Raw genomic sequence first — 13,567 nt, 5'->3', positions numbered from 1 at the left:
GCAGATCACTTCAGCAGCTAGAGGTCACCACCTAACAAGAAACGTAAAAAAAAAGAGTCATAACAAACTGCTTTCCCAGTCGACCTATAAGGTTGTTTTTCTGATGAGGACGGTCTGGGTATTTTTGATGAGGGACCATAATGTTTTTTATCACTTGTAAGCTTGACACCACAAGATCGTTTTTAATGAGACCTCAAGACATCTCCAGCTGTGTTTGTGGCAACCAAACCAGTTTTTTTTTTTTTTTTTTACACAAAACACGATCTTTTCCTTACCCTAAACATGTGGTTTTTGTGTCTTAATGTAACCAGAACATAGGCGCAGTGTTGAAAATTGGACCACAAAGAAATGTAAAGTCTCAACGTGGCCATGGTTTGCAGAAACCAACATCGCTAAACATTTATTGGGTGACAAGCAGATATTTTCTCCTCAACTTTGGACCAACAGCTTCAAACATTAACAGCTGGATAAGTGAAACCTGAGAAGCACACGCTGCATAAGGAGTAGGGTATTGTGTTCATAAGTGTATTCATACCCGACATTTATGCTCCCGCTGCATAAACTGAGTGCTAACAGCTGAAATGCCACCACTCAGATATGCTGCGCTTAAACCATTTAGGCACGCTGGTGCCAGGTTTCTCATCTTGCCCGGGCACATTTCTGAAATAGTTCCAAAAGCACTTTAGTGACCCTTGTAAAAATGTACTAAAAGCACTCCTGTTTACTTCTGATCCGGGTTTCAGCCTTGATGAGGACCATGGCGGAGTATAAATCTCACCGCCACACACTTTTTACAAGGTAATGTGAGTGAGGTCTGGAGGATCTCACACAAATACACGCACGTAAAAATGGCCTCTTAACCTGCTCGTCTCTCCACCTTCTTCTCGTGAGCAGACTGATGCAACATGTAACCAAGGTGGGGTTCTTGTGCATCGTCGGGGTTTGCTAGCGCTGTTTATTCCAGCATTCCGTGTATTGATGAGTTGTCTTTGGTTTATTTTACAACATACTGTGACTTTGTACTGCGGTGTCTTATGTAGGCCGGCTCGCTGCAGGAATTGTTTCGCTTTAACAGGCTAATAAAAACCCATCCATCCATTCATTTTCTAAAGCTCTTATCCTGTCCAGGGTCACAGGGGGCTGGAGCCGGTTGTATGCAAGAGACAGGATGTATACAGGGAAGTTTAACACAGGGCTAGCATATATATATATTGAGTATAGCATCCGTAATCATGGCAAGATGGTCATTTGACTGAACCTTAATGTCTTTCTATGCATACACATATTCTTTATTCAACCTTGCTAAAAGCTTCATCGAGAAAAAAATCCTGCTTTCAAGAGTAGAAAATGAGTGAACACAATATCCAACTAAAGTGCCATACATGATCAGGAAAACAAAGATGCACAAAAAACGGTTCTGAATCTGATCTCAGTAGACGTTTACAGTCACACTGACCAGGAGTACTATTATTGAGATCTTTTTAAATTTGACTTCAACCCAATTCCAGGTCCTTCTGTAGATTATTCCAGGAATTTTGGGCAGCATATTTAAAAGGTTTCCAGCCTACTGGTCTAACTCTGGGGACCAACATCTGTAGAATATTATTAGAGTGCGGGCTATATTGAATTCGGTTTTTACATACAGAGAAGAAAGAATTGGCCCAAAGAGATTACACGCGAAATCTCTGCGGACATAAAGAGAGATGGCCGTTTGGCAGCAGTACAGTGGTGTAGGGAGTTGGAGCGTGAGAGGAAAGTGGAGCACTTGAAGGAGACCCACATATGAGGTCAACTATCTAAATATTCTTCCAGCTACCACTGATTCATGTGCGATGGTGAGAAATTATTTCAAAATAAAAGCATTCATTCCGAAGAAAACTGGCGCAAATCACAATTCAGGCAACAGTTAGGCTGCTTGTAAGAACCTTTATCTCAACTGACTTGTACAATATATTCTTTGGGAGAATGTTCATCCTCCAATAAATTGAAGCTTATTAAATTGTAAAAAGGTGTATTTACGGGTGCATTCGTGATATCACTCCCAGCTGATCTAAAGTAGAGCCTGACTGATACTTGAAATGTGGGGCCAGTGCAGGGAGTAACCAAAGGGAGTGATACATTTTGTGTTCAAGTGATACACTGGATATATTGGCCATATACACGTGTCAAATGATCAAACATTTAGATAGGTCTGTAATGGAACAATACATTGTCTAAGAATGACATCAATGCACTGAAACAATAAACTTATTAAACAATACACAAGCATTCTTTTCTGCATCATGCTCTGTAAAAACTGTGTTCATAGTGCCACATATAACATACGCAACATACACTGCATTTAAATACAGATAGTTCTGTGTTCCATGAAAAGTCATGTGAGCCAAAACTCACAACATTGCTGTGACGGTTCATTTATGGCTTAACTAGAGAAATGGACGCCAGGCAAAGTGATGAAAATACTAAAATTGTCACTGTGAGACATGGCAATAGTAGACTCACAACGAGTTACGAACAATTTTGTGAAATGAATGGAATCTCATATTTGTTTACTGGATCACTTCCTTTATTGGAAAAGACAGGATGTGGCTGCAAAGTGTTGTTGAGTTTTACACTATCATAATATCAAACAGAGCACACGCTGATCCTATCTTATTTATCCCATCGTTATAAATGAATCTTGCTTCTATCAACGTCTGAGTTTCATACAGACTGACGAACACTTTCTTTGTCAACCGAATAAAACTGTTACTTTTCATTTTTCATTTCAGTTGTCTTCCTGTTGTTTATGCGAGTGAATACTGAATGCTAACTTGCCTACTAATAAATGAATAAAGCCCATTCAGTTGAACTAAAGTGACAAACCCATCAGAATCTTATACTCACAATCAAAAGTTCTGTCTCATTTACATGTGTGTGTATATATATTATCATTACATAAAACATTATATGGTACTATTTAAAGGGAAAATTCAACGCATCTCCATATTACACTATACATCAGCATTCACTATGCAGGCATGATTTTGAGAGGTTTGGTCTGTGATCATCATATTTTAGCTTTAATATACAAGAAAGCACTATGGAGGATTGCAGTCAGTCTACAGGAGGTTGTCAATGACAATGGTGAAAAGTTAAAAAAAAGTACATTTTTTCTCAAGTACTCTACAAAAGGACAAATCACTTTTGTAATTGCTACTTTTGTACTGCTAATTTTTTCTTAAACTCAAAAACATTTCAGGATTATATTATATTTACATCACTATATTTGTTTGACTGCTGTTACAAGTTACTTTGCATGTTCAGATTTAACACACAAAAACAAATAACATATGATGCCTTTGTATTGAGTAAACTATTAAAACAGCATATGATGCAGTTAAAATCAGCTCAACCGAATACTGCTTAGATGTTAATAAAATAATCAGAATAATACCTTTATGTTTTGTATGCCTGTTTTTACTTAAAGTGCTTTAGTTCAACAGTGAAATGTCGTGACTTTTACTTTTTTCTGCTTTTTCAGTCCTGTCTATCTGTGCAGAAGGGACAAAACTGAACCAACTTTCAAATGAATTCTCATTATTTTTGTGGTGTCTCCTTAGTTTGAGTAATAACATATATTATATGAAGTCTATAAGACAAAATGGAAGGTTGCACTGGTCCAAAACGAAAAGAAAATAAGAAAAATTGCACAAAAAGCATGGACTGCAGTAATGCAAACTTTTTCCTTCTTCGTCTGCCATTTCAAGCAGGGAAAAAAATGAATACTAAACATTTGGGAAAGTAACACAATGTGGTCAATGCTAAACACGTCTCACATGTGCAGTGAAATCATGGATTGTATTCACAAGCTGTGGTGTTGGTGCGTCTGGACCGGTACCGCCTGGGAGCCAGATTGCGCAACATTCCGGTTATCTCATAAAACGTGTCTCCGTCCTGCTGTAGTCTAAGTTTGTGGCTCAGCACAAACAAACGGAGAGAAGGAAGTTCACTGGGAGCCTTTGAAAGTGCTGTAATGAACAAGCTGTTCCGCACGATTTGAAAATAATCCGCGTGTCAGTGTCATCTTTCTTATGCAAAGTAGCTGTCTTTGAAGGCGGATCTTTTGGCAGGTTAGACCGGGACGGAGGCTCCGACCAGCTCAGACGAGCGCTGCCACCAAACGCATCGACTGCCTGCAGACGGGAGGAGCATAATCCTGCATTTCTGGGACACATTTGTCGCCACCACCGGGGATATTTACTGAACTTTACATTTCGCTGACTGACTAACTATTTGCGAGCAGCCGTCCCCGCCGCGTAAAGGACCGGAGGACGTTTATTTTTGTTTCTGTTCCCCCCCCCAACTTGTCGCGCAAGGACTGAAATCGCGCTGCTTCGCACAGACAGATGCGCTTGAGTCGCATGAAAGTCGCATGAAGCGTGAGTCTTTTGGAAACATGACGGGAACACGTCGGGACGCATGATCCCTCAGTTTCGCTCTCATCGGACCGACATGCGACGCGCAAGAGGCTGAACAAGTAGCTCCAACACTTCAGAGACAAGCTGAGCGCATGAAAGCATGGACCTGAACGCACGCTGCTCCCAGCGAGGAAGCATTCTCGGACCGTTGCGGGATTTATGTTTTTAATCAACTCTCCAAACCTAAAATGAGGAACCGGTGGTCTTGCAGCAGATAGTTCTGTAAGTTTTTCAATTTATCTGACAGAGGAAGAGCAGCCAGGTTTGACTTTTTCTTTTTAATGAAAGAAACCTGAGTGTTGTTGGCGGTGGTGAACATTTGGCCTGTTTTTTGTTTGTTTTTTTTTTCTTTAAATCAAGAGGACACAATGATTTCATCTATTGAACTGAGCCTCCTCTCTGTGCTGCTGGTTCTCTGGAGCCGTGGGGGATCGGCCATCAGCTCAATAGACCCAGACTGGTCAGGAGAGGGGAGATGTCAACAGATCAACATCCCCCAGTGTAAGGACATTGGCTACAACATGACTCGCATGCCAAATCTCATGGGCCACGACGACCAAAAAGAGGCAGCGATCAAGCTGCAGGAGTTTGCCACGCTGATACAGTTTGGATGCCACAGTCACCTCAAATTTTTCCTGTGCTCGCTGTATGCTCCCATGTGCACGGAGCAGGTTTCCAACCCGATCCCGGCCTGCCGAGTGATGTGTGAGCAGGTCAAGCTGAAATGTTCGCCCATCCTGGAGCAGTTCAGCTTCCCCTGGCCTGACTCTCTGGACTGCTCCCGGCTGCCAACCAAAAACGACCCGAACAACCTCTGCATGGAGGCGCCGAACAACGGCTCCGACGAGCCTCCCAAAGTCTCCCACACCCAGCCTCCTGACTTCAGGCCACAGCGGCCTCTGAGCGGCCACGACCTGCACCTGAAGGACAGTGGCAGCAAGCAGACCTGCAGCAATCCTGGCAAGTTCCACTTTGTGGAGAAAAGTGAGTCGTGTGCCCCTAAATGCTACTCCAAGGTGGACGTGTACTGGAGTCAGGGAGACAAGCAGTTCTCCCTGGTGTGGATAGCCATCTGGTCCATCCTCTGCTTTGTCTCCAGCGCCTTCACTGTGCTCACTTTCCTCATTGACCCGCAGAGATTCAAATATCCCGAGAGGCCGATCATCTTCCTCTCCATGTCCTACTGTGTTTACTCTGTGGGCTACCTCATCCGACTCTTTGTGGGGGCTGACCGAATAGCCTGTGACAGAGACAATGGGGTCCAGTATATTATCCAGGAGGGTCTGGAGAGCACCGGCTGCACTATTGTGTTTCTCATCCTGTATTATTTTGGCATGGCCAGCTCCCTCTGGTGGGTTATCCTGACCCTCACATGGTTCCTGGCTGCAGGGAAGAAGTGGGGTCACGAGGCCATTGAAGCCAACAGCAGCTACTTCCACCTGGCGGCGTGGGCCATCCCCGCCGTCAAGACCATCATGATCCTGGTTATGAGGAAGGTGGCGGGGGACGAGCTGACGGGCGTGTGCTACGTGGGCAGCATGGACGTCAAAGCCCTCACGGGATTTGTGCTCATTCCCCTCTCCTGCTACCTGATTATCGGCACTTCGTTCCTGCTGTCGGGCTTCGTGGCCCTCTTCCACATCCGGAAGATCATGAAGACAGAGGGAGAGAACACAGACAAGCTGGAGAAGCTGATGGTTCGCATTGGAGTCTTCTCTGTGCTCTACACCGTCCCCGCCACCTGCGTCATCGCCTGCTACTTCTATGAGCGGCTCAACATGGACTACTGGCGCATCGTGGCATGGGAGAAGAAGTGCGTGGACAGCAGCGGGCCGGATTCAGACGAGTGCGTCATGAAGACGTCCATCCCGGCTGTTGAGATCTTCATGGTGAAGATCTTCATGCTGCTGGTGGTGGGCATCACCAGCGGCATGTGGATCTGGACCTCAAAGACGCTGCAGTCTTGGCAGAACGTGTTCAGCAGAAAGCTGAAGAAGAGGACGAGGGGGAAGACTGCCAGTGTGTTCACCAGCAGCAGGCCTTACATCAAACCTCACCCATCCCTCAAAGGGCACAGTACTAAGTATGAGCCTACACGGCCTCCTCCGACATGCGTCTGAGCTGGCTCGCTTTGTATAAACCCAAAAAATACGTGTAAAGCTCTTACCTAAATGAGACTTTGTAATCAGAGTGCCATCAAAAGAATCAAGGTTTATGTTTTATTTATGCAAACTCCATTGAGGACCATGAAATGTGGGGGTTTTTTTGTATCTTGAGCCATCTCATGCAACAAGAGCTGCCTTTGTTTGAGGAAAAAAAATCTGCTACTCCTGGATTCACTTATCCTATTGAGGAACTTGGTTGAGGGAAAAAAAAAAAATGGTATTGTTCCCCGAGACAAAAAGAGTGGAATAAACCATTTGGATGTGCCATGGGGTTACTTGAATAATGTGCAATAGATGTTTTCCTTACAGGCAGAAAAAGACACTTGTACAGTTAGTGACAGATTACAGACAATGAAAGGACCCCACAGACAATGGAGGCGAATGGTCAGAGAGATGAGTGTTGTGTTTGGAGGCTTTTTAATGGAAATTGAGGCAGTGTCATATATGTTTGAACTGGAGTGAGAGCAGCTGTTGAGAACTGCCCATTATGAGGCAAATCCATGCCATAAATTAATCAAGCACTCATCATTGAAAAGTTATTTGTACACACAGTTGAGTTTTCCATTGTTTTGTCTTTTGCTGTTTTATAGCACAAGGGAACGTTTGTATATATTTCTAAAAAAAAAAAAACGTCAGATTTTATAGAAAAAAAATTAATAAAACGTTCTAGTTTTAAATGTTTGTAAAGCTGCAATCGTGTGCTGCGACTGTGTGTTCTTCCCTCCATTCTCATCCAGCCGCGCGAAGCTTGCACTTCTGCTTTTCCACCCTCGCGGTTTATCTGCAGACAGTCATGTTAATACATCATAAAAATCTAAATCATTAACCGTAATTTGTGAATATGATGGTGTGTTGGGGCTGGGTTGTAACAGTGTGTTTGGCTTTCAGAGTAACTTGTGACAAAAGAGACATTTTACTAAAGCAATAACTGACTGGTTTTATGAGCATTTCAGAACGGCTCATAAATGTGACACAGACTTCATCTCTTCTCATTGAAGAAAAAAATGCACTTGCACATATAACAAAAAGAATGTAGTCAAGCTTGACATGTTGGTGCTTAAGTCAACAGAGACCAGAAGCAATATTATCAGTAACTTATCCTTTAAATGTTCATAACAACATGACAATGGGACTATCTTTTTTCCCTTTTTACTAAAGGACGACTAAAAGCAAATAATAAAAAGATATCACGCTAAAATATTAATCAACAGATAGTACCAGTTATTAAATGTACTTAAGTATCAAGAATAAAAAAAAAATGAATTCTGTATATAGCTACATGTATCTATAGCATATAATGAGTACTATGGGTTGACTAGTTATCACCCTGGCCAATTATCTAATGCCATTTTCAGCATTTTTACAATTATCGGAATATGTGTTTTTGTATTCCAGTTGCCAATGAATTAACATGAAGATGTGCTGCTGTAGTTGTGATGCAGCATGTAATCTGCAAAGTAACTAGTAACTTAATGTAGCAAGTAAAATATAAAACCTTTGCCTCCAAAATCCAACCATTTTTGACATCTTGGCGCATCTTTATCTCTTGTATGTAAATATTTATAAGGAAATAATGGGAAACTTGTGCCTATACCTACGCATGGATGTAGTGCAGTGTTGTAAAATATTACACAAAAGTCATACCTGAGTGAAATACATGCATTTACATGTGTATATGTGTGTGTGTGTGTACATATATATATATATATATATATATATATATATATATATATATATATATATATATATATATATATATATATATATATATATATATATATATATATATATATATATATATATATATATATACACACACACACGCACACACACATATAGACATATATAAGAATATAAATGCACATATTTCACTTGTTTTTGTATGTTTTATTCGGAAGCAATCTGACATTTGTGATTCTCCCCCTCCATCGAAAGAAACAAATTAACAAAAAGTGGTGTAGTAGGATCGTCTGTGGTCTTCCATTTCCTGTTTACATCCAGCACATTAACAAAGACAGTGGTGCAGTTTTAGATGTATTGAATTTAAATGTAAAATTAGATGTTAGGTTTGTGATTTGAACACTTTAAAGTTTATTCCTCAGAAACAATCAAAACACTTTTTTTTTCTTCAGGTTTGGTTACAATTTTGCAAATAAAATCTGTACTATGTTTGATGGGGAAAAAAATGTCATAGTCATACAGCTTAAAACGAAAGTTCTGATTCTGAGTTCTGATTCCCTGTCACTGCCTTCATGCTGGATGTTTCTACAACCCTCTGTATAGTTTTTCACCTCAACTGAAGTGGATAAACAACTTCATTTAAATCCAATCTCATCTTGTACCCCCCTTTTATCACCCTTCCTTGCTGTGTTGCATGTGTCGGTGTGTATCAATGAAGGGGTTATACAAAAATCCAGCTCTCATTCAGGACAGGATTAGACCGTTTGAAGGGAAGAGGATTGGCTGCAAACCCAAAAATACAGAATATCAGTCATCTCTTCTCATCTTATCAGCGGGGCACGGTGGCATTTCTAAAGACACATCTGGCTGGGATTTGAAGTAGTTACATATTGACTGAAGTGGCTTTTTAAAGCGTGAACAGACTGAATACATTGTGTGGTGTCCTGAGATGTTTGGTGTTAAATGATCCTTACACTGTCAACAGTTTTAAGGTACACACATCGAGAGCAACAAGTCTGGTCTTGAGTGTAAGCAGCACAGAGCTGTCAGAGCAACAGGAGAACATGGATGCTTAAAAGTCATTTACAAGTACAGTATCTCAGCCATTTAGGACAGAAACACATGCAGTGATGGAAGGTAACATTTACTTAAGTATTGTACTTGAGTACAATTCTGAGGTAATTGTCTTTAATTGAGTATTACCATTTTCTTTATAAGTTTAATATTTAGGTGTTTTTTTTTTTTTACTTTACTCTTCCATTCCACTACATTTTGGAGGGAAATTATGTACCATTAACTCGATGATGTGATGTAACTAATGACATTTACTCAAGTACTGTGCTGAAGTACAATTCTGAGGTTGCTGTACTTTACTTGATTATTTACATGTTCAGCTACTTCATACTTCTCCTCCACTATATTGTGAAGGCAGAATTCTGTAGTTTTTTCAGCTTTAGTTACCATATAAACTTTTAAGTTTCTTTGCAGGGCAAAAGTAGCACATTTTAAAATGAATGTATCTGTAAGTGGATTAAAAAGAACAACAGAATCCAATAATAAGAAATATACTGAATATCTTGATCTTATAATCACTCAGCCCATACAGTATGTACATACAGGTATATATATATATATATATATATATATATATATATATATATATATATATATATATATATATATATATATATATATATATATATATATATATTTACTTGGACTTGTAGTTTTGATATTTGAGTACATTTATCATCAGATACTTTAAGAGTTTTATTCAAGACTGTCACTTTTGTCAAAGTAATATTTCAACATATCTATACTTTTGATGTTTTGGGGGTATTTTTTACAACACTGTTTAAGCTCCACTAGTTTTATTGCCACATTTATTGTTACTTTTCAGATTGCATGCTGCATCAGAGCCAAAGTAATACAATTTTAGATGAAACTTTTCTCTTTTTTAAAAAAAATCTGCAGTTGGACAAACAAACAAACAAAAAACAGTACAACACCGATAAACAGAAATATACTGAAAATAAAAATAATCAGATACTTTGTCAGGATCATTTGATCAATAATAGTTATAAGCATACATGTACATATATGGGTAATTTTACTTTTACTTGTCCCTTTATACATAAGTACATTTGATGTAAAAAAAAATAATTTTGTACTCAAGTATATTCAGACACAAAATCTTTAAATGGTGTTAAGATACTAATATCAAAGGGTAACTCTACCAGTTTCCCAGGCCTTGGGAGGGACTACTGCATCTGTGAAAAAGTGGTATAAAGCCCCTTTGGCTGCTGAGGAAGCTGCATGTAATCTGATGGACTGCCTCCAGTGATGTTGCTCTGTGACCAAATTGCATTATGGGTAATGTGGGCATCAAGTTTTGAAAGGCTGTCCGCTAGTTTAGCATTGCAGTCCTTTGACACTGTTGGATGCGTTATGGAGGGTGAAAAGGAAATCATCCAAATCATTACAGCAGAACCACAGAGATGTTTTTATTCTTATTCTACGCGTTTTATTTTCAAAACCATGCACCTACATCACCCATAATGCAACTCAGCCACTGAGTGACAGATTACGTGCAGCTTCCTCAGCAGCCACAAAAGGCTTTATACTACTTTTTCAAAACATGTAGAAGAATTTCCCAAAAACTGTAAACACATCTTGATGTGTTAAATTAGTAGAGTTACCCTTTAATTGACTGACCCCCCTGTGCAAAGTGTCCCTCTGTGTCCCAGGCATATTCACACTATCATAGAAAAACTGCACACAAAAAAAGTGATTTTTTATAAACATAATTTCTTGTGTTCGTGTTGCTAGAAACACCACAGAGCCTGCTTTGGCCAGCCCTGCTTTACAACAAATAAAATGTTACTTCTGTTGACAGCTAAGGTCGGGCGCTAACCCAAAGCACCAGTATTTGACAGTCTGAAGATTTGAGTCAACAATCAACCATCTTTCTCCAGGAAGTTAGCTTTACAGAGAATACAAACACGTAAATAAATACAACATTTACTTTTACTCATATGAGTGGCTTTCACTTTTACCAAGTTAAAATATTTAACACTATATCTGACCCAAGTGTAACTTTTGGTTGCACTGATCCATGCAGGAATAGTGATGGGTTAGCAAGCATAAGTATGAAATTATGCTTTTTAGTATTTGAAAAAAAACGTTCAGTTTTGGAGTACAGGCCCTTTGTTGCCTTTATCGGCGTCACTTTCAAATCCTTTTCGAGACTTAAAACCTATGGCAGAGTCCTCTCTGGTCTAATAAAGTTTCAGAAGTGTAGTAATGCGTTTTCCCGGAGGGCATTCAAGTTCCAGCGTCAACCCAACCCGTTTTAACAGTCAAAAGCACATGACTCACAACCTTTATGTGGCTGAATCAAAGTCAGCCACTGTCTATTGATACTCCGAGTTGCGAGAAAGGTGTGAGTGCTTCTGAGAGCTTCAACAGAGGCCACCTGGATAACAGCCCCTGAGGTGTGTGGGAAGGCTGTAAATATAAATGACAGTTACCACCCCCCTCCAGGGCTTCTTCAGCCAAGCAGCCTTCACTTCTCTTCTTCTCCTCTCTTCAAAGGGAAAAATCCTGCTCAGAGCAAGGGCAAAGTATTTCTAGCAAGAAAGTTTTTATTTATTTATTTATTTTGAGAATCAAACTGAACTGTATGTATTACTGGATTTAGGCCTTTAAAAGTATAGATCTTATTTCGTCTGATCACAGGTTATCCAGCCAGGCGTGTCTGGCGGCAGACCGAAACATCTTTCCTCCGCTGTTGCTGATCAAGTTTTGTTCTTTGTGATGGCATGTTTAACTGGCAGATTGGGGGAAAACCCGTCATGACCATGTGACTAAGGCTGATGAATCTCAGACACACAAATTCATAAACTCCTCCAGAATGAATGCAGTCACCCCACACCCATCTACTTCCTGTCTCTCACTCCCTCTGCTCTGCCCAGCAGGAGAAGAGCAGGCTGTGTTTCCTTATGATGTTTTGGCAAAAATGAGCCCCAGCTTGTGAATCAGTGTTGTTGAAACGCCATCAGACCGATGATAATCACTAGATTTGATTCAATGTGACTGATGTGCCAGCAAGCCGGGACATTCAGCTTTTAACACTCAAAAACTGAGCTGATGTTAAGTGAGTTTGTGGTGCAAAACACGAAATAAAAATGACGGAACAATTAAGCCTTGTCTGCATGTCAAAGGCTGATTTCATCACTCGTCGAAGCCCTTAAATCTATGCTTCAGTAACAATAAATGACTCCACCCTTTTCTCCGTGCCATGTTATTGTTTCCACGGCTGTGGGGGAACCTGTGTACCTTTTCTTTGTCTGCCGCTGTTGCAAGCAGTCATAAAGTTCTTTGACACGGTGACATAAATCAAGTTGCAGGGATGACTGGCGGCTGAGGCAGCTCCTCTTTGATCAGGCTTTGTGGAGACGCCCCATGTCCTCATCTTCAGCTGCTCCAGCAGCACCTGTTTACTAGTTCAGGCCTGTCTGTTTGGAAAGCAGTGCTTAGCCTCTCAATGTCATAGACTCATACATGACACACACAACATACACACAAAGGAATTTGGCTTGCGCTCGGGGATGGGTGGGTTTCTTCCAACATGTATGCTCCTAATGCGCTACACCATACTGATTCTTGGCACTCGTTCCTCTTATTAGACAGCTGCTCTAAATGTAAATCTGTCGCCTTTTGGAGAGCTCTGCCTCCTTTGGCTGTAGTAGCAGAGAGGGAAAATAGCTAGCACACCATGACAACTGAAAGAGCTTTGTTGAAGCTGAAGAAGTAACATGGGGTAAAAGGGTTATTGATGAACAAACTTTACAGAGAGAGCTGCAAGTTTCGTAGACCAAAGTGTTATCAGAGAATGCAATGAAAGCACTCTTTCATCCCTCAAGTTCTTCTGCTACATAAAGCCTGAGTTCTGAGGATTATGGTTGAAGGAGGTGTGGGTGGGCTTCAAGTTCTGAATCGATCTCTGTAGCAGAGAATCTAGGGCAATGTAAGAGTACATTATATGTGCCCGATCTGCAGTTACAAGCGCTAACAGCTCACAGACGCACACACCTCAGTCTGCTGTGGAGGCAGTTTGTTCCCAGCCACTGCTGAAGGTGAGAGTAATTACATAAAAACCTTGCAACAATGAGTTTTCTGCCTGCGAGGCGGGGGCAGGGCACTTTTTCAAATGCGTAATGAACTGCTTCGCAGGCCCTCTGCTGATCAAACAAGTGTTTG

The 13,567-nt window shown here is 40.7% G+C and overlaps 1 protein-coding gene across 1 annotated transcript; it reads left to right on the top strand.

Moving 5' to 3' along the window:
* The first annotated feature begins 2,667 nt into the window (after positions 1-2,667).
* On the top strand, positions 2,668-8,268 carry fzd10 (frizzled class receptor 10). Its single transcript, XM_037099593.1, has one exon. It carries the CDS (start codon positions 4,829-4,831, stop codon positions 6,578-6,580), a length of 1,752 nt encoding a protein of 583 aa, XP_036955488.1. The 5' UTR covers positions 2,668-4,828; the 3' UTR covers positions 6,581-8,268.
* The last annotated feature ends 5,299 nt before the right edge of the window (positions 8,269-13,567 follow it).

The sequence above is a fragment of the Acanthopagrus latus genome, chromosome 5 (genome assembly GCF_904848185.1).
Source record: "Acanthopagrus latus isolate v.2019 chromosome 5, fAcaLat1.1, whole genome shotgun sequence".
NCBI lineage: Eukaryota > Metazoa > Chordata > Actinopteri > Spariformes > Sparidae > Acanthopagrus > Acanthopagrus latus.
Note: the sequence above shows the minus strand (reverse complement) of the source record. Positions and strands in the feature narration are given on the sequence as shown.